The sequence below is a fragment of the Carettochelys insculpta genome, chromosome 1, assembly GCF_033958435.1.
Source record: "Carettochelys insculpta isolate YL-2023 chromosome 1, ASM3395843v1, whole genome shotgun sequence".
Classification (NCBI taxonomy): Eukaryota; Metazoa; Chordata; order Testudines; family Carettochelyidae; genus Carettochelys; species Carettochelys insculpta.
The window spans coordinates 62,189,969-62,217,498 of NC_134137.1; the positions used below are offsets into that span (position 1 = coordinate 62,189,969).

The 27,530-nt window shown below is 43.2% G+C and overlaps 2 protein-coding genes across 10 annotated transcripts in view; one reads left to right on the forward strand and one right to left on the reverse strand.

Annotated features, from left to right (window-relative positions):
• RCBTB1 (RCC1 and BTB domain containing protein 1) overlaps positions 1-14,190 on the forward strand; it is a 58,897-nt gene extending 44,707 nt beyond the window's left edge. For 6 of the 9 annotated variants that reach the window (XM_074987701.1, XM_074987663.1, XM_074987672.1 and 3 more), the window contains exon 13: positions 11,584-14,186. The gene's annotated coding sequence lies outside the window, so the exon portion shown is untranslated. Of the gene's footprint in view, positions 1-4,061; positions 4,351-11,583 lie in introns of all 9 variants that reach the window. The other 3 variants (XR_012644503.1, XR_012644504.1, XM_074987719.1) reach the window with 3 other exon arrangements.
• The window catches only part of SETDB2 (SET domain bifurcated histone lysine methyltransferase 2), a 92,488-nt gene continuing 69,969 nt past the window's right edge, over positions 5,012-27,530 (reverse strand). The window contains exons 26-30 of the mRNA XM_074984245.1: positions 16,725-16,783; positions 14,251-14,317; positions 10,647-10,769; positions 8,114-8,185; positions 5,012-5,857 (exon numbers count right to left, since the gene is read on the reverse strand). Coding sequence (XP_074840346.1) covers positions 5,721-5,857; positions 8,114-8,185; positions 10,647-10,769; positions 14,251-14,317; positions 16,725-16,783 — 458 coding nt within the window. The 3' untranslated portion in view covers positions 5,012-5,720. The remainder of the gene's footprint in view (positions 5,858-8,113; positions 8,186-10,646; positions 10,770-14,250; positions 14,318-16,724; positions 16,784-27,530) is intronic.

A 27,530-nucleotide genomic window follows, 5' to 3' on the forward strand; every position in this document is an offset into this window, starting at 1 on the left:
CCTCTCAGCTTTTCTTTAAAGAGTGGGCGTGTGCGTGCACATGCATCTAATTCCGTCCTTGTGCTGGGCTAGTATTCCTACCGGCAAAGTAGCTGAGCTGTCTGGGCAAAATTGCAAAGTTCCAAGGCATGAGGAACAGGCAGGCTCATGTGAAGAATATACTGAAAAACTTGTTCTTGGGGAAGGGAAAAAAATAATTTCCTATTTATCAGTGGGTAGTCAAGTGCCAGCTAGTTGTTAGTACCAGTATCTGATGGTGGTACAACAAAATTGGGACATCATGGAAGGACAGAGTGCCCAACACCGCCGTCCTCGAGCAAGCTGGAATTCCAACCATTCATACCCTCCTCAGGCAGCGGTGGCTCCGCTGGCTTGGCCACGTCCACAGGATGAATGATGGAAGGATCCCGAAAGACATCCTGTACGGCGAGCTAGCCTCTGGCAAAAGACCTCCCAGATGCCCCCAGTTGTGCTACAAAGACATCTGTAAGAGGGACCTCAAGGAGGTAGACATCAACCCAGATAGTTGGGAAGAGCTGGCAGACGACCGCAGCAGCTGGAAGCAGGAACTACACAAGGGCCTTCAGAAGGGCGAGATGAAGATCGGACAGCTGGCAGAGGAGAAGCGAGCTGGTAGAAAGGACAGCAAGGACCTGCCAGACACCCACTACATATGCAGCAGATGTAGCAAGGACTGTCATTCTCATATGGGCCTCCACAGTCACAGTCAATGCTGCAAATGACTATCTTAAATGGAATTACGAAGGGCGCGATCCATAGTCTACGCAGACTGAAGGATGCCTCTGACAACAAAATGTATTATGAATCATGGCTTGGCTAATTACTGTCTATTATTGGAATCAGCTGTAATTGACAGTTAAGGGTTGCCTATGGTGAGAAATCATTCCTGAAGCTGTGGGTTTGCTGTCCACAATTTGTAGTTTAAGAGGAGAAGCCTTGTTTGGGGGTGTTTACTGAGTGTATCAGAGAGGTAGCTGAGTTAGTCTGTATCTTCAAAAGCAACAAGAAGTTCTGTGGCACCTTTATAGACTATCAGATATTTTGGAGCATCAGCTTTTGTGGATAAAGACCTGCTTTGTGACATGACATGCATCTGGTGAAGCAGGTCATTGCCCACAAAAGCTTATGCTCCAAAATACCTGGTAGTCTATAAGGTGCCATATGACTTCTTGTTTACTAGGTGTATGTCTACACTGCTAGTGGCACAGAGTACAGACACAGTGTGCTCAGTTAGCAAAGGTGTAAGTTAGCAGTGGAGAGGGTGAGGCACAGCTTTGTTATATAGGGTGCCCTATGTGAGCGAACTCTTCATTCCTGCAATTTGCAGGACTGTCTAATGTAATCCAAACTGATGGGAATTTTGTTTATGTTCGTATGGAAAAAGAACCCTTTTGGGACTTGTAAGCAAATAAGTATGTAGACTGTAAAACACTTTATTAAGTGGCATAAACTGTAAATACACATACCTAAAACCAGTCGCATAGCTCAATATTTTTAATGAGCTGGATGAGTGCGAGACCCAGCAGCTAAGCACCTCCCACTTGGCTCACTCTGTGCCCTTCGTGACTGTCTCTGCTCAGCACTGCCTCACCAACTACATGGCTGCTTTTAGCAGTTTAGTGTCCCACTACTAGAGCGATTCCCAGGGCAGCAAAAGGCACCAACAGTGATGAAATCAATTATTCCTTTGCAAGGCTGCTGTTAATCATTGTTAGGGGGGTTTCTGCAACCCAGCAGGCCAAAAGACTGCTGCTGGAAATAATAAAATGTTAACCTGCTGCGGTAACAGACAGATGTATGAGGGCCAAAGCATCGCTGAACATGTAAGCTGACCCCTCGATAGGGTTTTGGACAGCAAAAGTGTGGCTGCTACTCACACAGCAGTGGTCACTGACAGGTAGCCTAGAGCAGCCAGAAAGAGTTGTCGCAGTCATTTCTCTCCCTGATCTGCGAGAGGGCTTGTCTACACTAGCTCCCTACTTTGAAGGGAGCATGGTAAGTGAGGTGGCGGGAGTTTAATGAAGTGCTGGTGGTGCATACGCAGCACTTCATTAAGCTAATTCTCCCCCCCACAGCAACTTCCATGTGCCAGCTCGCGTGTAGCCGCGGCTCACCCGCCGGTATGTTGAAGTACGGGGGCAACTTCAAAGTCCCATTACTCCTCAAAATTTTGAGGAGTAAAGGGACTTCCAAATAGGTACCGGCAGGTGAGCTGCGGCTACACCTGAGCCGGCACTTTGAAGTTTAACACTTCGAAGTTGCTGTGGGGGGAGAATCAGCTTAAGGAAGTGCTGCATATGCACCACCAGTACTTCATTAGTAATCTCCCGCCACCTTACTTACCATGCTCCCTTTTGTGATGGAGTGGGGGGAGTGCATGTGTAAGTCAGGCTGGATGTGAGAGGCAAGCAGAGCAGCTCCCAGTGGCTAAGGATGACCCTGGGGCTACAACTGGCAGGTAACACCTCTGCCCTGAACAAAGAGGAGGGAGGAACCGAGCGGGGTTTTTTGAATCGGGGGGGCGGCAGTTAGAGGCTAGGGGAAGAGAGAGCTGGAAGGCAGCCAGCGGGAGGAGGGGGAAAGCTACACCCCAGAGGGGCACCCCTCGGGGTCTTCTCCCCAGGACGGGTTGGAAGGACTGTCTGACTGCTGTACTGATGCTTCTGTGAGAAACTGGGCATCTGTTGCCTAATAAACCTCCTGTTGTACCTGCTGAGTGAGAGTCACTCCTGCCAGCGGACGGAGTGCAGTGCAGGTGGACCCCTGAACCCCATCACACCTTTGAAGTAGGAAGCTAGTGTAGAGAAGCCCAGAAAGTTTTGAGTGCAGCTAAGTGAATGTAGATGTTAAGCAGTTTTTCTTTTGAATGTGAAAAAATCTTGTCTTTGTTTCAGCCGGTTTGGGTAACTTCACTTCGGTGTCTCCAAAGAAAATAAGACCACTAACTTGTAAGGAGAGGCAATGAAATGCAGTGTCTCTGGAATCTGTACTTCCCTTGGCTCTCTATTCACCTCTACCCTGCTGAGGGGCCTAGACATGGTATCCTGTCCCTGCACAAAGAGACTTACCAGTTGTGGTTAACCACTGTGGGCAGGGGGTTGATCCTGTACCCATGGGCCACAGTTGGCTGGAACTCTCCAGCCAGACCAGAGTCGCCCTGTCTCTGCTGGTCTAGGGACGTAAGAGCAGCTGGCAGGCCATGGACAGGCTTCTCTGGCTATGCTGAAGCATCTCCACCTGCAGCATGCCAGGAAGGACTGGGGCTGCTCTGGGGCTGGCTGGAGCATCTCTGTCCCACAGTACATTGGGGGTCTGCTTTAGCAGGGATGGAGCACCCATCTGGCCTGGCTGGAGCAGCTCAAGTGCCTGGGTACTGTGAGCAGGGGTGCTCCAGCCTGAAAAGCCACTCCACCTCCAGCTGATCTGAAGCAGCCTTCCCCAGCTGCCCCTCCCTCCCCCCGTTAAAACCAGTTAGGGATGTAAAATCTTGTTTAATCCATTATCTGTGAACAGAGGGAAACTCAGAAGACAAGAGTTAGTTATGGTGTGACTCATCTTGGATACAATTCTGGTTTCAAAAGTTAATAAGTCTAAGTCCCCTAAGATTTCAATACACTTATCCTCTTAAACCACTGCAGCAGTTCTGGAAATGCTACTCACTAGCCTCAGCCAAGTTCTTGCTAGGATGAGTGCAGCTAGACCCAGCGCAGGATGTGTAACTTGTAGCAAAGTTCTACATGCTAGCTTTGCTCTAGCTGGCCGCAGCAACAGCAGGGAACTGCTGGAGGACAAGCAGGCCCCAGATCTGGGGTACTTGGGTGGATTAGCCTGCTTGCTGCCATGACTACACTGCTCATTTTAGCTCAGTGACTCACAGTGTACATATCTATCGGAGCTGGAAATTACACTTCCAGCTCCACTGGTGACATAACCTTAAGATGTAGACTTGAAAGCCACCCACTATACCAGGAGACCACAAGTGAGATTTCTGAAGAAATGTACAGGCATTAAGCACCCAATCCATTTTTGCAATTTAATAGGATTTGGGATCTCATCTATTGGGAATCGTTGAAAACCTCATCTTAAATTCAAACCAAGTACAGGTTCAACCGCTCAGCTGGCATCCTCAGGACCTAACTGATGCCGGACGAGAGAATTTGCTGGACCACAGGAGCTCAATATTGACTACCAACACTTCCACTGCTTACTGCGTTCTTAGAAGACGTTTTGGGGTAAATTACAGCAAATAACAGCACAGAACACTGAAAGCCAGGACTGATGGCTGTAAACAAACTTTATAGGCCCACAGGACGCTCGGCTGCACCCAGGGTAAGTGGCAGTCCAGCTAACTAAAAATCATGTAGGACTATGGATGTTGCTGGATGAGAGTATGCCAGATCAGAGCAGTTCAACCTCTACAAATAAAAATTAGAGCTTGAACATTTGTACATTTGCTTGCTATTACACTAATATTCTAGCAGTACTAGCAGCTTTTCTACAGGAGGAAGAGCTGAAAGACTTGTTGGAATGTTGGTAACTTTTATCCTTGGAAGTAACATTCTCAAATATTGCCAACTAACCAGACAAGCTATCACTCTCTGAATTTAGGACTCCTATAGCCTGTTTTGGCTGCTTACAGGCAACAAGTAGCACTATACAATAGACCTATTTGTTTGCACTAATGACAAGTGTATTATTAACTTTGTAAAATAGTAAAGTGTTAAATACACTAAAATATTGTTTGTGTAATTTAATTTCATAGAACAGCAGCAAAGTTTTTTAAATATATTAAGAATAACAAAACCTTAATATGAATCTCATATTGTACTACATCTTCTCTTAGAAGTGTGTTGTGAAGTATGATGACACTAAAGGTTTTGTGAGAATCAGCCAGGCTGTGGATTAGCAGTGAGAACCTAAAAGGTTGTACTGTAAACAATAGTATTTTGGTGCATAAGTTTGAGTTTGTTACTGGTTTTCCTCAATGCACTTTTTTTTTACAAAACCATTTTATTGTCAAGTTTTTCATTAACTTGCAATTTTGTAACTAAATGTACTGCTTTTCTATATTCAGACAATTGTAGTATAATCTTAAGACAAAATAACACATGGAAGCCATAAACATTCTTACTGCAGTATTTGACTCCCTAACTATGTTACAGAGAGTGATTTTTAGAGGATGATCACCAGCCATCCTTGGGTGTTTGCATGTAATTAAAAGAAACTACCTCTCACCATTGAAGTTAAAACAGAACAGCTTAAACACTAACACACCAGAAATTGAGGAAAACATAATAAAAAACCTTCTGTTTCTTAGAAGGCTTCTTCAAGTGCAAGTCTTAATTCCTCTTTGGAAAGCCTTAACAATAATTATTTTGTATACTGTCTCTGATGAGTAGACATTGAATCACAGATAAATCACATGATGGGGCTGCCACAATTGAAGTGACGTTAAAAAGTGGCTTGTGGAGTATTTCTTAAAAAAATCTCATACAGAAGGTATTTCAATTTGAGTCACAGTAAAATTTAAAAAGGAAAAGGACAAATAAGTTATTGCAAAAGTGAGGTATAGAACAGGAATAGATCACCCAATTGTTTGTGTGCCCCTAACAAGTCACTGTTATACACTGACCAACTGTAGTTTCTATCAGTAGAAAAATCTTTAATATGGAATTGATATAGAGAGAAGTAAATATTGGCTATTCAGACACTGAACTAGATGCACTAGCTATATTTTCCTGGAAAGGAATAATTTCTTTTAAATCTTGCAGTAGCTCAATCTGGGTATCCAGTCTTTTCCGTTTTTCCAGAAGCTCCTGAAGTTTTTCCTCTGTTCCTATAATGAAACAAAACACTGTTCACTATAAAGACCATAAATATAGTTTCACTTAAATAATGAAACTCACACCTATCACTATCTTAATAAAAGTTGTGACTTCATATTTATACCTTTCTCAAATAAAATTCTTTAGGTATGCTTGGTCTCTCTCAAAAGGTGGAATTTTTGCTTTATTTGAGCAAAATTAGTTTAAGCACTGGAACTACATATGTGTTTATGTTCCATCAGAAATGATTGTCATATCTGAAACATATTGAGAAACTTAAATCAAGCTAGGCTTGAAAACAACAGTTTTGAGAGAAACAGAGAGATAGCTGTGTTAGTCTATATTCTATCAAAACAAAAAAGCAGTCACGTAGTATCTGTATCCTCAGCAGTTGAATCCCTAATTACTAGAAACAGAACTTGAAATAGAACAGTTATTCTCATGTACAGTGTTAGCAACTTCAGATGGCCCCACGATATGTTTATGGCTGACTTGGAACAATGATTCCTCGGCTCTCATCCCCTATTATCCCTCCTTTACTTATGATACATCAATGACATCTTTATGATTTGGACCTCTGTGCTTTATATATTGAGTCTGTTCTGGTAAGGCTATAGATCTGAAGAAATGGGTCTGTCCCACGAAAGCTCATTACCTAATAAATTATTTTGTTAGTCTTTAAAGTGCTTAAAACAACTTTCTTTAAAACTTGAATTGCTTTGCAGATCTGAGGTTTTAAAAAATTGCTATGTTGGAGGAAAGTTGGTTCAGAAACTCTGAATGTTTGTACTTCACAGTCCAGTGCATCATTAAAAATAGATTATACAGACTGTATTTCAAAAGGAACATGTAAAAGGTTCAGTTGCAAATTCAACTTTAAAATGTCTTGATACTGCCTTCATGCTATCGTCTGCACTTACACATGCTTGACTTCAAAAGAGATGCAAATATAGCAGTTGTCACTGTATACTCATTCACCTTGATCTTTAATGATAATAAATTATTCAAGACTATATCGTCTTTCAGGCATTTAAAGAAACTGCTGAAAAGACTCTAATGAAACTACCCTCCATTATGCCTTAGACTGCTGTGAAGTCAGATGTAGCTTGTATAGTTTCATGACCTTCATGGCTGTTTCAAAGTGCCAGGCTGTCAGATGCTACCCCATGGAGAAGGTTAAAACTGAAGGAAAAGCAGGGGAAAAGGCCAAGTGTTCTAGGAGCAGCTTTCATGTAGATGCACACATTCCAGTGCTAGTTTCCAAAGCATCTATCATTATTTTTTAAGCACCACTGTGCTTTGAGAGTTTGCAGGCATGTGCTAGCAGACCGTGTTTGCCCAAAATACACAACAGTATATCCTTTCTACTTGATATACTGCTTTCAAAACTGTTTGTGTCTCACCGCCTTCTCAGCTATCTTCCTCTTAATTTCCTCATTTTTATTCCTTTGCTTCTGCCTTTTAGACTTCTTTCTTAAGGCTGGTTCAAACTACTATGAAAGATCAATTCAAGTTACGCAGCTTTAGTTAGGTGACTATCATAGCTGAAATTGTAGTAATAAGATGTAGTTATTTCAGTGTCTTCACTGCACTGCTTTGATGGGAGATGCTCTCCTATTAACTCCCCTTGCTCTTCTCATTGAGGTAGAATACTGGAGTTGATGGTAGAGGAATCAGCAGTTGATTTATCATGATACTTGATAAATGGACCCTTGTTGATCTAGCTGATAATGTTGAAATACCCTTCCTATTTGCACCACTTCTGTATAAATACTATTTGAAGTGAGTGAAATTCCCTGAGCTACTGTTGGAATGAAGGAAAGAGAAGGGGGGCTTGTTTTAAATTGTCGGCCTAAAAGACATGAGTTCTGTCTAAAATGATTGGCTGAGTTAGGGGCTCTGGAGAAATACAGGACAAGAAACTATGCCCTGGGAAATACTATGATATAAGTGCATCATTTAGGAGAGAGGCAGGGTCCACTGAATCAAGAAGTCATACAAGGTGCTTGATACTCCAATTGTTAAAACTACAGAGAGCCTTTGTCCTGCTTCAAATTAGACAGACAAAGCTGTTGACATATGTTACCAAGGACAGTGACGCCAATGATTGCACTGGGTTTATTCATACAACATTAAAGAAGTGTGCATGAGAGCTTTAATTTTAAACTGATACAATCCCAGAGCCATCTGAAGAATAATCTTAATTCTAAAAATTACTCTTTTTGGAGAATTAATTTATATAATAGCATATATGTATATTTACATACCTGAATGAACATTTGTAAGTATATTTTCAAACAGGCTACAGTCAAAAAGTGATATTACTGTTTCCTCGTATTCTAGGGGTTAGAAAAAAAATGATTTACTTTTATATCTTAACACAGATCTTAAAACTTACACAATGGTAATTACCAATCTGTATATTACAGTTGTTCAGTTACAATGCTTTAAGCTCAGAAAACTAGAATAGTGGGAAAAATATTAATCTCCCTTCTGCCATTTTCACTCACTAATTTCCTATAGCAAATAAGATATAAATGGGATTCTCAATACTTTTTACATACAGTAAGCACTGCTAATATATTAATGGGATATATTTAAAATAGGGGGCTGTTTGTCTGGTAACCCAAGTTCATGTAACGCATTAAATCAGTTTTAAAATCTAGTGTATTGCAACACTTCTGGGACCATAGGCCAGAACACAGAAGTGGCTGGAAACCAATTTAATTGCAATTTGCAAATCAGATGAAATGAAAGTGCCCAGTAGAAGAGGCTAATAAGTTGTTTTACATTTCTAAATGCATGAAGTGACTTTGTAGTATCCTTAACTAGAGTTTATTAACCTAGTTAAATTATGCTTCAGTGCCAGGTTTCCCCCTCAGTAAAATATAGGTTTTATACCCAGAGAGTAGTTATTAATGGTTTTCAATCCCGCTGGAAAAGTATAACTAGTGGGGTTCCGCAGGGGTCTGTTTTGGGATCGGTTCTGTTCAATATCTTCATTAACGATTTAGATATTGACATAGAAAGTACACTTATTAAGTTTGCAGATGATACCAGGCTGGGAGGGGTTGCAACTTCTTTGGAGGATAGGGTCATGATTCGGGGGGATCTGGATAACCTGGAGAAATAGGCTAAGGTAGGCAGGATGAAGTTTAATAAGGGCAAATGCAAAGTGCTCCACTTAGGAAGGAACAATCAGTGTCACACATACAGAATGGGAAAGGACTGCCTAGGAATGAGTACAGCAGAAAGGGATCTAGGGGTTATAGTGGACCACAAGCTAAATATGAGTCAACAGTGTGATGCTGTTGCGAAAAAGGCAAACATGATTCTGGGATGCATTAACAGGTGTGTTGTGAACAGCACACGAGAAGTCATTCTCCCGCTCTACTCTGCGCTGGTTAGGCCTCAGCTGGAGTATTGTGTCCAGTTCTGGGCACCACAGTTCAGGAAGGATGTGGAGAAATTGGGCTTGTTTAGTTTGGAAAAGAGAAGATTGAGGGGGGACATGATAGCAGTTTTCAGGTATTTAAAAGGGTGTCATAAGGCAGAGGGAGGGAACTTGTTCTTCCTTGCCTCTGAGGATAGACCAAGAGGCAATGGACTGAAATTGCAGCACGGGAGGTTCAGGTTGGACATTAGGAAAAAGTTCCTAACTGTCAGGGTGATCAAACACTGGAACGAATTGCCAAGGGAAGTGGTAGAATCTCCATCACTGGAGCTATTTAAGAAGAGGTTAGATAGATGGCTTTCAGGGATGGTCTAGAAAGTGCTTGGTCCTGCCATGAGGGCAGGGGGCTGGACTCGATGGCCTCTCGAGGTCCCTTCCAGTCCTACTCTTCTATGATTCTATGAAATAAGCATAGATTATTTTTTAAAGAGATAACTAATACCAGAAAGAAATTTTAAATTCTTTTTAAATGATGCTTTGTCCACAAAATTATTAAGCTGGGTAGACTGCTTCAAGAAAATTATTTTGTACAAGTCCCTGTATCAGAACCCCCAATATTTAAATTGACATTAATCTAAATCATCTATTACAAGGAAACATATTCTTATGCAATTTTTCCAATACAGTAGACCCCCCAACTCGCACAGGGGTTGTTGTTCTCACACCCTGCTTAAGGTGGGGGAGCTACGAAACTGACTGGTCAGTTTCTTGGCTCCAGCAAGTGGAGGTGAGCTGGGGACCAGGCAGCAGCCTGACTCCCGGCTGGAAACTGACCAGCACCAGACAGCTGTGGCTGCCCAGCTTCTCCCAGCTGGGGGAGCCAGGTGGGCAGACAGCCGCTGAGCAGCTTCGACTTGTGCTTAACGTGCATTAATGCAAATAAAGTGCAACTTGAAAGCATGCATTTTGGGGGTTTATTGTATTTCAACTATGCACCATAAAGTATTGATCACGCTGATGAAATAAAACAATCTTAGTCCAGATAATGTCTTCAAAATCCTTCAAATACCCTCCTCTTTAAATGGTTGCTACATCTTGCCGCATCCCAAGGATCTGAGAAACTAAGCTGTGTCTATCTGTGTGGGGAAGGGGCTTAGTTAACAAATTCCAGACAGGTGCTTTCACAGAGGCTGACGTGTTGGCAGCTCCTTGCCCCTATACCACTAGCACCCTACTGTAGTAGCATAGCAGTGGAAGAGAGAGAGGGTCTCTTAAGTAAGCAGCACCCAAAACTTTTAAGTGTCTAAAAAGGTGACCATGACCCTGAGTTAAAGGTCCCAGGAATTAAATAAATGGCTCAGTTCAGAATCTCTGTCCAAAGCAGAACTCCCATTTGTTCATAGTACCTGTTTCTGAAGTGTTGTCATCCATCAGTTTTGCCTTTGCAAGGTGAAGTGTGTCTAGCATCTCTTTAAATATGCCATCCAAAAGTCCAGCCTGCTTGCACTTCCTAAGATAGTCTATTCTTGCTGTCAAAATACAGAACACATGCTTTTATTAAAATGGTGTGTCAGCGCAGTTACTGTAGTAGCTCCCATTCACCCTCTTCTGGATGTGACTGAACATTGCTAAAAGACTAATTGCTACACATGTAGCCTGCTGGTGGTTCTAATTCTACCTCCTGAACCCTTTTCTGACAAGGAACTGAAAGGGTCAGAAGCCAATAGGCGCATAGCCAATAATAAAACCCTCTCAATTCCAGGCAAGCAAGATGTCCTTCATCAAATTCATATCTTAGCCTTTCAATCAGATAAATCATAGCATTAAGAGAAGATGTAGTGAAAGCTGCTGTGTGGCTTGATCAGGAAGGGGGAAGAAAGAGTTCTAATAAGGAGCAAGATGAATGAGATCTGGTTGATAAATAGTGTCCTTTTGTGAACATGGCTCTCCCAAGTGACACTGCAGTTAAGTTGCCTTATTGCAGGTCCATTTTATATGACAACTTTGCAGCTGTTTGGAAAACTAGAAAAATGTATGTAGCCATTTTTCTTTCCTAGTCTCAGGGCAGCAGGACAGTCATCAATTATGCTAAAATAAACAGTATGGTTGAAAGGAGGGATATGTGTACACTTGTGTTAAGATGTGACTCCCCTTTGCCTTGAAATAAAGATATTGTGTGTCTTAACTTCAGGGTCTTGACTAAAGACCTCTGGAGATGGTATAACAAACTCCATTATTAAAACATTGGTCTTCAGTTAAAAGAGCTGCTGGACACTGACAGGTAACTTTAGAGAACATGCCCAAATCAAAAAGTTACTGTTCATTGTGTTTGTTCTTTTGCAGGAGATTTTCATGAAACCAGGCTGTTTTCCCAGGATTGTTTGTTCCTGCGGTTTTCCCTCCCGCACCTCAAAGATTGATCTTACATTTTGACATCAGTTATTGTGAAGAGGGTTATGAGGATGCAGTTCTAAGGACCAGGAATCCAGGAGGAGAATAAATTACAGGAGCAGGTGTCAGAATTAAAAGACTAATTTATATATAATTTTTTATTGGGGAGAACTTGAGAGAAAGGAAGCAGAGTTCTGTTTAGACAGAATGTCTTAAATTTTACAAATAAAATGATCCATCATCTTTTATGGGGGTCTTCTGATCACTGACGTACTGTTGTAGAAGTAATACCCAGTGGTGTAATTTTTTTAAAAGTAATGTATTTCATTGAATTGAATTTAGCCACCATGCACAGTAAGTAAATGTCACTTTTGCTTTACAACACTCTTTTTTTTTAAACACAAACTCTCTCAGGCCTGATCTACACTAAGGGGCTAAGTCGAGCTAAATTGCACAACTCCAACTACTTGGGTAACATAGCTGAGTTGACATAGCTTAGATTGCCTGACTGTGGTGTCTACACCGCTCCGGGTCAACGCAAGAAACTCTCCCATCGACTTACCTTATTCGTCTTGTTCTGGTGGAGCACTAGAGTCAACAAGAGAGTGATCTGAGGTCAGTTTAGTGCAAGCATGTCTAACATGCAGCCCGATCAAATTTTTTTGTGACCGTGGGACTGGGAGCCAGCTGGGGCACAGAGCCCCACCAGCAGCTCCAGCTCCAGGGACCCAGCTGAGCCTGGGGAAACCCCAGCAGCATTGGAACTGGGAGTGCTGCCCCCCAGCTCCAGCCCATGGGGGACCCAGCTAGGGGAACCCCAGCAGCCCCAGGGCATGGAGTACCTTACATTTTTATATTTAAGTTAATACTATGTATGAGCAAATAATAATTTTACACATCAAATGGTATGAACTATTATTAGAACTGTTGTGAACTATTAATAAAATTATAAAACAACATTCATATTAAGTCTTTAATCCTCAATTAAAATTATTGTATTCTTTTCAAACTACTACTCCAATTGTTAAAACTATACAGAGCCTCCGTCCTGCTTCAAATCAGACAGACAAAGATGTTGATGTATGTTACTAAGGTCAGTGATGCCAATGATTGCACTGGGATATGCATATTCAAAAATATTATAAAATATACCTAAAACATAATCTAGCATGATACATAATCATGACTTTGCGATAGAAGTACATTTTCTTTGGTGGCCCTGAAAGCTATCAGTTTTTGTTTGTGCAGCCCGCAGTAGGCTTTGAGTTTGACATGCCCGATTTAGTGGATCTGCACCCGTGTTCCCTGTAAGCCATTCACTTGTGTGGCCACTCAGGAGACAGTCAAATGCCTCCCAGCCAATCAGAAGAGTGACCATAGTTAGCTTTGTTTCTATTGATAGTGCACATTTCTATATGCCTCAGTGCACGTAACATTTATTCTGCACATGGATGGAAAAAATCCATGGGAACATTAGTCATCACTAGATCCAGTAAATTAACCCTTGGTGGATCAGTCACCACAGCACCAATCCCAGGTAAACAGAGATATACCGTCGTTATTTGGGAAAGCAATCCCCAAGGGTAATTAATTACAATAATACTTTTTGCGCGCTAGAAAGAGAGTGGCAAGGAATGCTAGCTACTAATCAGGCAGCACGACAACCTGCTTTACTACAGAAAAATTCAATTACAACAGCTAAATCAAAATGGACAACACACATGATAATGCATTTGATAATACAGTGTACCTCCACTATTCCAAGACAGTGCTCCCCTTTGAGGTTACTAACTGCAGGGGGGTCTAAAGCATGAGGATCTGGTTAACCACCAACTGAAGCTGGAAACATCTTTGCATAGTTTTCTTACTGAAATGGGCTTGACTTCCTCTCACGCGTAGTCCTAACTGGCTACTGGCCTCAAGTCTCCTCAATCTGCTATGTACAAGTAGGGGATGTTCATAAATTAGTCAACACATTTTTGGTGACTTTCAAGACCCGCCTACCCCTTTTAGAACACTCTACCAAATACAAAATTAAGGATCTGACACCCACCAGCATGTTATATAACTTATGAACTGCCACTTACAATGGTTACCTCAGCTTCTGCCACCACAGGCGCTGGTCACCACAATCTTCTCAATGACTCCCCCACCTGTTCCTCCTTTCCCATTGAAGGGGGCTAATGTTAATTTTCCAGCTAATTTCCCTTGCCAAATGTAATCTCGTTTAATATCTGGGGCGGGGGAGGCAGAAACTGAAGCATTCATTTTTGCTGTCAGCCTACGCATGAGGAGTTTTGAGACCAGCAGCCGCTCAGAGCAGAGGGGTTATACAACCACCGAGAAATCACTGATTCTTATTGGATAATAATGGCCCTCAGCCAGAGGAGAGGGATTTGCTTACTGCATAATTATTTTGAAATCAAACAGCTTTGCTGCAAATCAGAACCCCATTTCCTCACCAGGGGGTTGGGGGGTGCAGAGAAGAGAACTGGCTGAGAGGAAAAATAAAGGCAGAGTTGTGATTCAGCTGCTGTGCAGCATATCAGACCCCAGACTGGCCATTTCAGTACAATTTATGATTGCATCAAATAGTTGTAATAATATTATTTTTCAAACCTTTGTGTTTGTTATGTTTTTTCCTTAAAAGTCGTAAACTATTTTCTGCTGCTGTCTCTTCAGTGCTCTATTGAAAACAAAACAAAATACCGTACATTCATACCAGCAGGGACATTTACTGCTTAAAGAAAACAACTCGGTCTACAGTTACAAAGACTATGTCTACACTGCCCACTTTAACACCAGCACACAGCAGTACCAGTACACCAGTGTAGGGTCTCCTGTGTAGCCACTCTATGCGCAGAAGAGAACTCTCCCACTGGCATGACTAACACACTCCCCGCTCCCCACACCACCAGCAACAGGAGAGAGTGTCCACCAACATAGTGTTGTCCACACTGGTGTTTTTGCTGGTAAAACTTACGTCAATCAGCAGTGCGGTTTTTTTTTTCCTTCACCTCTCTGACCAGCAAAAGATTTGTTGATAAAACTGCTTATGTATACAGAACCCGCAAGAGAAAAACAGCCAGTATATAAATAGTTACACCCAGTTTTCCTAAAAGTCATTCAGTCAGTCTGTGTGTTTGTTGTTTGACTGTAACTAACGAAAGAAGGGCAAAAAAAAAAAAAAAAATCTGATTAAAAAAAGACCCTCTTCTTTGAACACTGCCTTTAGCATTCTGGTTACAGTAAATAACCAAAATAAAGCCATATCCCTATCATCTGTAAGTGAAATTATAATGCACTATGCTAGCATTCTAATATCTATCCACAAATCCATATAAATGGATATGGGTGTTAGAAGGGCAAGAAGCTGTTGGGGAAAAAACAATTACACTTTGGACTATTCCAGAGCACAGAGCTGTTTTTGGTTAGTACTGTGACAAGTGATTTACGCTGAATTCGCTAAATGCATATGGAGCCTTCCTGTGTTTGATCTCCTATGTCTATGTCCATTTCTGAAGGACTCTAAGATGGGGGAACAGCAGAAGAAGTGCTGCATGGATGCTGGGCAAATTCATCCCTGGAGTATAGTAAACCCTCAAGTTATGCGGGGGTTGAATTCCTGCAACCCCCTGCGTAACTCAAATTTTCACACAAATCAGCAGGGAGATGGGAACCAGGCTGCGGACTGGATCCCGGCTTCCCTGGGCTTGCAGGAGCCGGGAAGCTGACTAGCACACCACTACCAGCTGATGACTAGTCAGTTTTCCAGTTCCTGCCAGTGCAGGGCAGCCGTGAACCAGGCTGCCACTTGGTTCCAAGTTCCCTGCCGCTTAGAGGACCCGGGAAACTGACCAGGCGTGAGATTCCCCCTCTCTCCCCTCCCCTTGCAAAGCCAGGAAACTGACCCGCGCAGCGGCCTTGGTCAGTTTTCTGGCTCCAGCCAGTGGAGGGGAGTCGTGAATCAAGGGCAAGACTCTCACTGCCGTCACTGACAGGAGCAGCTGCCACCCCGGCCAGGAGCAGGAAACCGGTCCTGTTAGGGGTGGCAAGAGTCAGGCTGACTCTTGGCTGCTGCCGCTGACAGGAGCGGTTTCCTGGTCCTGGGACTGGTGAGGAGCTGGGAACCAGGCGGCAGTGGTGCAGCTCTTTGATCAATGAAATGTGGCTCCTGCTGACTCCCTGACTGTTCTCTGTGCATATGCCCCGGCACCTGGGGGGAGACATGCATGGCGGAGGCGGTGGCATCTCCGTTGAGTCCCAGGCATTGATTCAGAGTCTGTGGGAGAATGGGGGTGGCTGGCTCTGGGGGAGGGGATGGGGATTGGGTTAGAGTGCAGGGGCTGGGAGTGCCTGGCTCTGGGAGAGGGTCAGGGCACTGAGCCATGTATTAGGTATTTATTTTTATCTGTCTATAATAAATATATAATACATGGCTTTTTGCACTCTATCCACAGCTATTTTGGCTCTTAGTGTCTAACCGGTTGGCCACCCCAGTGCTAGCAGATATTAGTGTGACCTATTAATAATAGAAGAATATCTCTGTGCCAAGTGCTGGCATGTAGTCATGCCCTATTTGGCTATCCAAAACCTGCATGTTTTAGGAAAAAAAAAAATTCTTTACTCCTTTGTCTCAGAATCCTAGTGCTCTAGTGTGGCTGACTGTCGGATCAGACGATGATGTCCTGGCATCCTGTGTGTTTGCCTGCATCCTGGTACTTTTTAGAAGAAATACAAATCGGGGAAAAAACACTTCTCTGTAGAAGCCAATATCACAGTCATGGGGCCAAAATCATGGTTGGTTTAAATGGCCACAATTCCAGTACAGTTGCACCAGCTTCACACCAGGGTAGAATTAGCTTTACTCAAACTGTGACTGTTAAATGTAACACTTCAAGGGAATTATAAGACTGAAATAAGGATGGGAAGCCACTGCACAGGAAATATGGCTGCGCCTCTGTGCATGGCCCAAGTCATTGCCTGAGTTCCCATTTTTGGAATATGCTAACACAACCTCTTGCAGAAGTCCAGCTAAACTCGTAACAACACAAAGTGGATTCTTCCATGTCTTTAGCTTTGATTCCAATTACCATTTTTTCTGTGAAGGTGGAAGATTTCATTCCATGCCTGTTCCTCTTACTGTCTGCATCTAGAAATCAAGAGAAAATCTGTAACAATGTAACATTCTGAAACAAATGACAGATCATTTCACACTTAATTTTGACGTTTCTCTTTATGAGGGCTATAATGTTAGAAACTTTGAATAACAGTCTGCGTATTTTAGTTTCCCTGACTTGCCAACATTTCAGCTGGATATACTTTACTTCCAAGAAATCTAAAATATAGCCAAATCACTAGCTGCCTAAAAATATATATAAATCACTGTGCATTACTGCTACAATTTCCTTCGTTTTAGGATTATAAAGCAAACTGCACATTTTTAACTCTGCATTGCAGAGTAGATTACCCATCCCAAGCTAGGGCTAAAAGAATTAAAATATTTATTTTAAAAAAGAAAAACTTCAAATAAGAGTTGTTAGAAATAGTTCAGAAAGCACTTTTAATCTCCAAATGAACTCATGTTTAATACAACTCACAACTAGAACTATTTTGTGCATATAAATTTACTGAGAAATTAAGCATAAATCACCTCATCTACACTGGTCTTTTAAACTTTAACTGAGTAGCCCCTGAAAATCTTAAACAAATCCTACATAGAAACAATTCTGCTTATGTTTCAGATGTCTGTTTGTAAATTGTTTAGTAACATTTATATGAAAACAGGATCTTTGTTCTGGAAAGTTCACCTGCTCTCATCAAGTATTTGCTGCCCAAATGTATTTGACTTTCGTAGATGTCATGCTAGCTCCTGTGGAAGTGAGTCCACCATCGAAAACGGAGAATAAGGTCTGCTGGCAAGGCATATGGAGCAACAGCCAGAAAGAACTGAGAAAGAGGAGATGCCTTTTCCAGGTAAAGCTCCCTGGTAACTAACTAAATAAACAAATCAAAGAAACCCACAAACTGAAAAGAGACATGAAAAGAAGCTATAAAGCCCCTCTTTGTTGTCAGAATCACCTGCCTGTGTGTGGTCAAAAGTGTGATGGCATTATTATTGTACACCATACTTTTGGGAGGAACTAATCAGCCCATTTTTGATGCAGTAGAGTCTAATCCTCAAACCTGAGAGCCTAAAGTTTATATAATTAAGTGACCTAATTTTCATTAGCGCTGAGAACTTGCAGCTTCCATTGACTCAGAAGGACTTGGGGACACTCAGAATGGTTTAAAAATAATTGTATCATTGATTTAGGCACTTCACTAATCCAAGCTGGAAAATGTTCATTTGAGAACATAAGGTACTGCTTCATAAGAGTGCTCCGCTGTCTAAAGTATGTCTACATTGCCATGGGCTGCTCTCTGATGTGGACAGCGTAGTCACGCCTTATTGCCGCAAGGAGAACCTTCCTAGTGAGGAATAAAACCCCTCAAATGAGACACGGCAGCTTTACTGCTGGGAGTGCGGCTTCTGGAGATAACACACTGTCTGTGCTGGCGCTTTTCAATGCAAAATTTTTTTCCCTCAGAAGTGTGTTTTCTCACACCCCTGAATGACTAAAGTTTTAGGTGGCCATGTAGACATAGCCTAAGGATGCCTCATTGACCTGTCACAAATTAAGGAAGATTAGAATTTGGTGAATATTCATTTGGATTTAAAATGCTATATAAAAGCACCCAGGGTATCTATCAAAAACACGTCATAACATAAAATGTACACAAATCAGCAGAGCCACCCACATTAAGAAACAAAGCACTTCACCTTCCCCAGAAACATGGCTCTCACTGCCTTCCCTGAATGGAAATGGATAGGCTTTTAAGTATTCTTTGCAGGGTCAGTCGCACCAAACCATCTAAGACCAATGTGGAGGAAATATGCTTCAGAAACTCCCCTAATGGACTATACTCCACCTCCTTCCTCATTTATATTGAGGGCCTCCAGAATTAAGTACCTCTGTTATATCAGTTGCAGCAGTGGTGCACTGGGAGAGAGGCTGTTGTCAAGCAAGCAAATGGTATTATTGCACCTTTTTTGACCTGGAGAACTAATCAAATTTTGGGGCCCTGGGGATATTTCCACTGGACATAGAAACAGATGGAGCTGGGTATTGTCTTTGATGCAATCTTGTTTACTTGCAAGGAATGTACAACGTCCTTCTCTAAATGCAGGAGGATCCAGGGGAAAAAAAAGGAGCAGGTCCTTGGGGTTGATCTACATTCTATGAAGTTAGCTGGACCTAACTCATCTTGCATCAACCTATTTGTGCACGTGTCTACCCTCAAATTAGTGTCCTGACAGCGTAAGTGTCTGCTTATGGGGATTCAGTAATGTCATGTCTCCAAACAATATCTGAGTCATGGTCGGCCTACTGTGATCAATGCAGTACATGTGTAGACACCGCATAATCTATGTCCACCCTTAGCCCTTCAGCCGCTATCCTACAATGCCACGCACTGACCACACTAGTCACAGTTCTGAACTCCACGCCCAAGGGGTCACAGAGAGCAGCCATCAATACCTCCTTTAAAATCTTATGTATTTTTAAAATGATTTTTTGATTGCTCAACGTCCTGCGCAGCTCACGCATCTCTCTTTGTTGAGTGCAGCTGCTCAACCAACCATGCTGGCTGTTTGCTCCAGACAAGCTCCTGCCTGGAGTAGATGGGAACTACTGGCTCTCTTGGACCCATGGGGAGAAGAGGCTGTGCAGCCCAGCCATGGAGCAGTACACAGACATGGACCTGTAGGCGCATACTGCACAGGGAATCCTGGTGGAGAGGTACGAAAAGGGCTTAGCAAGGGGGCTATGTGAAAGTGATGGATCAGTGGCAGGCACACCAGATAGCCAGGGAGGCCAACAGTGAACCTGGTGCTGATCTGAATCCCTGGTGCTCTTTTAACAAGTTGCATGCCAAATTTGAGCAGAGATACCCTGTCCCACACAGGAGCACTTTGGATACCTCCACAGAACCCCAGACACAGACCTCTCCTGAGTTCTCCAACAAGGAAGATGGCGGGGCGGGGGGGACATGCAACCTGGAGGTCCAACTATGCCACAAGAGAGGATCATTCCAAAACTCCAGTGCTGTCTAGTCAATCCCAGCCGCTGAGCACGGGTGAGCCCGATGTTGAGGAAGGAAACTCAGGCAAGTGTATGACCCATTACAGCGTTTAAATACGCAGATGCTGCCTACTCCCAATGCAGCAGGGCACAGCTAGTGACTTCTCAGTAATTTACTCACACTAGAAGAGGTAGTGGTACAACAAACACATGTACAATTATTATCTGCTTTTCATTCCCCTGTAGACTTAGCCAGGGGCCAAGGAGTGCAGGGGCCCAGGCCGAGCAGTTTGTGTGTGTACATAGGGGTATCCTTTGAATCTTGCTGAGAAGTCACAGTGAAACTCCCAGTGGATGTACTCTGCAATCCTCACCCACAGGTTTCTAGGGATGCCTGTCTTATTTCTCCATCCACAGTAGGACTCTTCCCACATCACCCCACAGTGACTTAGGCAGGCACAATCGCAGTAAACATGCTAGCAGCACAGGGGCCTGGACACAGGTGGCAGCTCTCCTCTCTCTGTCTTTGTTGGTCTCACGAGCAAGATATCAGCTAGAATCACCTGAGAAGTAGCACCAGTGCTTCGTGCCATTACCCTCCGGTCATACTTATAGAAATACGAGCTGAAACATTATTTTTTCACGCAACATAACAATTCCCTCTTTATTCCCAGCCTGGGCCCCACTGGGAAACACAGCACGGTTGCTGGAGCTGGAGGGCAGCGCCCTGCAGTCACGCTAAGGCTCAAGGGTCAATAAGCATGTCTTGTTTGAAACTTCAGTGGATCAAGGGAAGAAAAGTCTGAAACTTAACTTTCACTTCCCCTTGTAGCTCTAAATTTGACACTACTGTGTATTTCATCTGTAACAGCCACTGTGTTGGACATCAAGAGTTTCCCCTCCACAACCACAGAACACCTGACCATAAGGAGGAGGAGAAAGACGACGACACAGAGGATATATTCTAGTGAAATCCTGCAAGCCAGTGCCGCACTGGGCCTGTAGGTTGAATGCTGCAAACAATGTAGAGAAAGGCTGAAAAAATGGAGGAAATATGATCATTGGTGAGAGCTAGGAGGGCCGTATGTGTAGGCAAAATGAATGAAAAGGGACATGAGTGTTTTTTCCTCTCTTCTGATAATTTATTTCAGACATTTTTATTGTCGCCCCGCATTGCACACTGTGTTATGCACCAGTTTTGGTATGCAATGAACTTTTTTTGGTAAATAATTCACCTTCCTTAATTAACAACACACGCTGCAGAATGCTGAGCACTACTGAGAGCGTCTACAACGTGTCAGTCCACAGGATGACAAAACTCAGGACCACGCTGCACAATAACTACAAATGGACAGCAAGCACTGCAGAGTTAATAGATGCATTAAGAGATAGTGTTGTATATTCACCAAGCCCTGTGCAATTCTTCATAGCCACCAAAACTTCAGGGCCAGCTGGGGCACACCCTTCCACACTGCATTACTGTGGTGGCTTGGTTACCTGTTCTTTCAAGGCTTTCCTGAACCACACAATTCTGCACTGATCTCTTCTACTTCCCCTAGTGTCTGCACTCTCCAACTCTTCAGAGAGCACTGCCCTGTGCCTTGGTGACAACTTTCCCCAGTTTGTCTATTAGATATCACTCAGGACACAGTGGGCAGCAGTGCTGACTGGGATGTATCTCTCACTGATATTCCATCTATTAAATACACACCACCAGTCTCCCTTCCATCCACCAACAGCATATTCAACAGCCATTCTACACTGCCTAAGCTGATAGTAGACTTTCTTTAGTGATGATGAGGTGGCTAGCGTATGGGGGGAACAAAAGAGTAGGATGGGTCCCCCCGTGATCACCACTGGTCTTTCAACACCACCAATGATAATCCATTGGTTGAGACAGGATGTCCCTGCTTGTAGCTTTCTAAACAGTGGGTTCTTAAAGATGCAAATGTAATGCACCTTTCCTGACCAGCAAACATTGATGACAGTGTAGCATCCGTGGAGATCCACCAGTGTGTGTATAGAAAAAAGAAGCAAGTGATGTACTCTGTGTCAAGGTGGGCTGGTGCCAAAAATGGGTTAGGAATGCCCTCTGTTGGCCCATGCAGCTCAGGAATCCCATTCTTGCAAGCCATCTGCTGTGTTTTGAAGAGTCTCTGTCCTGTGTCAGAGACAACTGGTCGCCCTGTCAAATTGCATAAGACAGTGGTTCCTCACTACGGACTTTCCAATACTAAAGTGATTTCCCACTGAATGGTAGCAATTCTCCATGATAAGGTACCACAGAACAAGTACCACTTGCTTCTCAGCAGTCAGCACAGCACTCATTCTAGTATTTCTGCACTGGAGGACTGGTGCAAGCTCAGCCCAGATTCAGAAACGTGGTTTTTAGCAGCCAAAAGTTCTGCAGCCTCTGCTTATCATCCTAATCCTGCATTAGGATGTGATCCCACCACTCAACACTTGTTTCTTAGGGACGGAAGCAGCATTGCACCATCTACAGCTGGTCCATGAAGGTCACCAACAATAATGAACGGGTTTTTGCTGTGTCCCACAGCAAAGCTGTCCTCCACAAAACTGTTGTGTTCCCCAGTTGTTGTGGTTCTTCCTCTGAATTCTGCAGATAGGGAAGATTGTTCACTTTGTGTTTGCAATGCTCATGGTAACAGTCCAAATCTATAAGAGCTCCATACTTCAATCAAAGAAGGTGGACTGTGAGAAGAGCTGTGCAAAAAGTTGCAAACATTATGAGCTATGGATAGCATTACAGGACGAAGAAAGTTGCAGGATGCAAACGTAACCCATTGCTTCCATTCACCCTTCCACAACCAGTTTCTACCGCCTTTTGACACTGACAAAATTTCCCATAGGCAGCATGACCGATGATTGTGAGTTGCCCAATGGAATTCCTATGCATGTTGCAACACACTGTGTGTTGACACAAACACTCCTGGTGAGCATGTGCAGTGCTGATGCAAGGAGCCATGTATGCACACTGATCAGTCTGAATGGGGTTTAACTCAATCCACCCAGCTCACAAAACCTTTCCCCACATCAGCTTTGCCCATCATCCTGATGAAGCCTCAAAGTGGTGACACTCAACGGCAGACCAAAGGGAAACAGATGATTTAAATTAAAGATGATGCAACTATTTACATAGGTACAGTGTCTTTCTATAAAGATGTTTTTCATCTTACCAGCCCAAAAACTCTTTATTCCCATCTAAATCTTGTTGGGGCTTTTCTCTCTCTCTGTTTCATATCAGCCAGCCCCTGATGGACACCGATGGTTTCTGTGGAATTTGTTGGCTCAGGCAGACCCTGCTCTTTGTTCTAATGGAGGATTTACGTCTGTTACACTTTCTGAGACTCAACTTCCACTGCTACAGTCTCAGATTCAGAGGACAGGCAAAGTGAACCCCTGTCCCCCTCTATCTTCTCAAATGATTGTATGGATAACTTTGGCCTTAGTTCTGGGGCCCAACTGTGTTCCCGTACATCACTTCATTGATTTGGGTCAGTACTGTACATTTAAGGTTTATCCAATTTAGGGCTCCTAGCCTCCTTTCCTCTGGAACTGTGGCAGCAGATAAGGTGCTCTCTTTTAAAAACTTCCCCCTATGACCTTACATCACACAACCTATCCATTTTATCAGAGGCTAGCTTCCATAGGCCTGACTTTTTCTAGTTTTGGAATGCAGAGTTTCTGGGTCATTTAAATCCTTTTATTACTCTTCAGGAACTCCACAAAAGAGTGTTGCTGGGGTCCTTAGCTCATGTCCAAACATGAGTGCTGGGAGACACTTGTATTCTCTTTGCCTGCTCTTTTATAAGCCATCAAAAGAAGTGGGATATGCTGATCCAGTCATTTGGGTACTATTCTACAAAGGTAGTCACTGCAGACTTAGATTCCTATCGAATCTTTCCACCATCCCATCTGATTGTGGGTGTGCTGGGATTGATCCTTGTATCTCCAAGCTTTGCCCTTTTGGCTCGGTCTTCCATCATTTCTCCAACTAGAGGAAAGGCTTTCACTAGATACCTGTGCCAGTCTGTGTTGGCCCACTTTAAATTTATACCAAACCTTTCTGCGGCCAATTTTGTCACATTGCCAGCATTAAACTGAAATGTTTCCTTTAATTATCTTCAATTTCCTTCACATGATTTATCATTTGTTCTTATTGGTCAATACAGTCATGAACCATATTAAAATCCCCATTTAAATATACGTGTTAAACCAGAGCCACAATCACAGGGCTTTGAGTGAGCATCCATCACCCACACTAGCAGCTGCTTTCTCATTTGATGAGTTGCTATAAGAAAAGGTTTACGTTGCGTGGCAAATTCCACAGATTCTCTGAGTGCGTCTTTGGCTTGTTTTCATTTATCTTAATCTGCAAGCCCTAGTCCAGCTGAGCAGCTATTAGTCCATTACTAATCAGTCCTGGAAGGTCTTGGTGGCACCAGGCTATACTAAGAACACAAGCCTCTTGCAGGTCCCCTACTAGTTCAGGTAGGTCATCTTCTTTCCCTTTCTGTCTAGCTATTAGCTGGGCACTCACCAGTTCAGACTGATGGCTGGCTCCAACCTACATGCCAAGGGCTCATACCAGGTTTAGATAACTCCATCTCTTTTCTGGGGATAAGTTCTGCAACACCATTAGGGCTGGGCAACACAAGCTGACTGCTAGTAACCCAGCTTTCTGGCCATCTTCCTTGTAAGCTATGATGTTGGAGTGAGCCAATTAAGCCTCCCAGGGAATTTCTGTCTCAAAGATATCATGAGTTTTGCATCACTGGAGCTGGGACAGCCCAAACACTCCCTTCTGAACCTCTGTAGGTTATAAATGAGATCCTATGGAAGTCCGATGGCAGGCTTAATTCCTCATCCAGGCAGCTGCATTCCATTGAAATCAGTGACCCTCTTGATTTCCTGCTGGAACTTACTTTTCAGATGCTTGGGTCCTTGCAACAACTCTTCTGTGTTAGCAATGCCTGGTCTCCACTATTTCATGGAAAACATTCTAGTCTGTGACAATCAGGTTACCACTCATGTTCTGTTTTCCCATTCCATTTTTGCGAGCTTTGAAACAGAGCTTCACAAACCTGTATGGCTCTTTGTAGATACTTGATCTCTTCATGCACAACAATCCGCAGTCCTTTCTTGGAATTGTTCAGATGATGGTTCAGTTTCATTTGTGAAGCTTCTGAGTTTTTTTTTTTTTTTTATTATTTTGTTGAGCCTCCAATTCCTGTTTCAGGCCTTGTTTTAAATCCCACTGGCCAGTTTTGACTTATGCAAGCTAACTCTCTCTCCTTGAACAATGGACCCTGCTTCTGACATCAGCATTGCCCCTTCTCAACCTGAAAAGCTAATCACACTTTCAGAACATCCTTAATGCCCAGCTAAAGCAGAAACTGAGGGAGTCTGGTATTTTTTTTTCCCCTTGTCACAAAAAAAAACAGTGTGTGTGAATGCTGTTTGCTGTGATACTTGTATCCAAGGAGTGGCTTTTGCTTTGTCAGCAGGGCTTTGTCTTCATGGCAGGGTGCTATTTTGGGATACGGCAGTATCCCAAAATAGTGCCCACATCTAAGAAATATGCCTGTTGTCTTGAAACAGTTTGAGGTAACAGGTGTGCTATTCTGGCATCCCTGTATACCTCATCACAGGAGGAGTATAGGGATGCCTCGAAACAGTGCTTTATTTCAGCATGTGGTGCTGCTTAGACAGCTCCACATGCCAAAATAGCCCATTTAGAAATCTACTCAAAATAAGCTACACAAGTTGCACAGCACAAATTGCACAGCTTATTTTGAGGTTAGGCTGTCGCATAGACACAGCTCAGGAGAGCATTCCTGCCGACAAAGCAGTGTTCACACTTCCCCTTGCTGGGGCAAAACTTTGCCATTCACAGGAAAGTTTTGTTGATCAAGTGCTAGGTTAGACATAGGGCATGTGTGAGTAAGGCTATTCAAAAAATACTCAGCCAAAAGCTTCTGGGAGGCTCATGCTCCTTTTATATTAGGGGCGAGCTGATGCCTACAGTTATGTTAACTGTAGGGTGAGTTCATACCTATCATTCTGAGTGGGGTTTTAATTCAACCCATAACAAGGTTTCACACAGCTCATAAAAGTAATTAAACAACATTTTATAGATATTAATGAAGCCTGTCCAAACTCTGAGGTTTATTAAGTCTTCCATATAAGTGAGCAGAAATCTATGTTGCCAACTTGCTTACACTGGCAAGTCACTGCACAGAAACTAATATCCTCCAGCCTGTGGGGGGAGGGAGGGGAAATCACACTTCTTCAACGCCCCCACCAAGGAAGCAAGTTTCAGTCCAGTAACTTGTCACTGTAGACAGGCTCCCAGTGGTGTGAACTACACTCTTGTGGAAGTGGTTTTCCTAAAGCCTGGAGCTGTGACCACACTGTTCTATTGAAGTGCTGCCACAACCCTGCTTTAATGCTGTAAGCAGAGGCAAAGGCTCAGTGAGCAATGCTAAGCCGTGTCAGTGGTCATTATCAGAGGACACTGTGGTGCTGGAGACGGCATGGTTTGGGACGAGATATGACATTAGTTCTGCTTTCTTGTGGTCATTACAAAACACACAGAACTTCTCCCCAGTTCTTATTATGGTTTCAATCAGATACAGAACAACAAGAATTCTTGGGGCACCTGATAGACTAAGAGATATTTTGGAGCATAAGCTTTCTGATGAAGCAGGTCTTTGCCCACGAAAGCTTATACTCCAAAATATCTCTTAGTCTATAAGGTGCCCCAAGACTTCTTGCTGTTCTCAAAGCTACAGGCTAACACGGCTACCTCTGTGATACTAATCAGATACAGAGTTCTTCACTTTCTATTTTGTAGGGCTTTAAAGTGTTAAAAGCGGAGGTGTTTCACTCTCAGACTGGCTGCATTTCTGTGGTAGACAAAGTGATCCTTGTTTGTTGTTTATATATAATTGTTGCATTTATAAAACGCTTTGGGCTTGTCTATACCACCTATCTACTTTGAAGGGAGGATGATAAGTAGGGTGTTGGGAGTTTATTAATGAAGCGCTGTGGTGCATATGTAGCACTTCGTTCCGCTAATTCTCCCCTGCAGCAACTTCCAAGTGTTAAACTTCAAAGTCTTGACTCACATGTAGCCACGGCTCACTCGACAGTACTTCGAAGTGCCTGGGCAACTTCAAAGTCCCTTTACTCCCCAACCTGCAGCCAGCCTTTAACGCCCCACAACCCAGGATTCACTTACATTTCAAAAGGAGTGCCACGTGCTCCTGCTCCACTGCTGGTTGCTATATTCCCTTCTGCATAGCTGCGTGGCTCCCCCCAGACCTCCAGCTCCCCCACATACAATGCAGCAGGGGCAGCTCCCTGACTTGCTGCACTGAGAGCAGGTTTAATGACAGGCGCTGGCTGTTACACCAATTTAAATTGAGTCCTGCTCTTTCATCAGCAGGCAAGGAGCCAGAGGTGGAGCAACAGGAGCTGCAAGTGGCTGCTTAAAGAGCCACATGCGGCTCAGAGCTGCCCAGCTGCCTTTTACAAATGACAGCCAAGGGAAAAAAATGTTGCAGAATGCAGTTCCACTACGTTCTGCCAGACAAAAAGCCCTGGCTTAATATAACTCCAGATAAGAATCACCAGTGACTACTATTGTAACATCTCTCTTTTGGCAGATCAGATGTTAACTTGTGATTCTTTAGTATTGTTCTCGTATTTTACAAGCCATTTTGCTCAGCCCTGCAATCTGAAAGTGCAGAA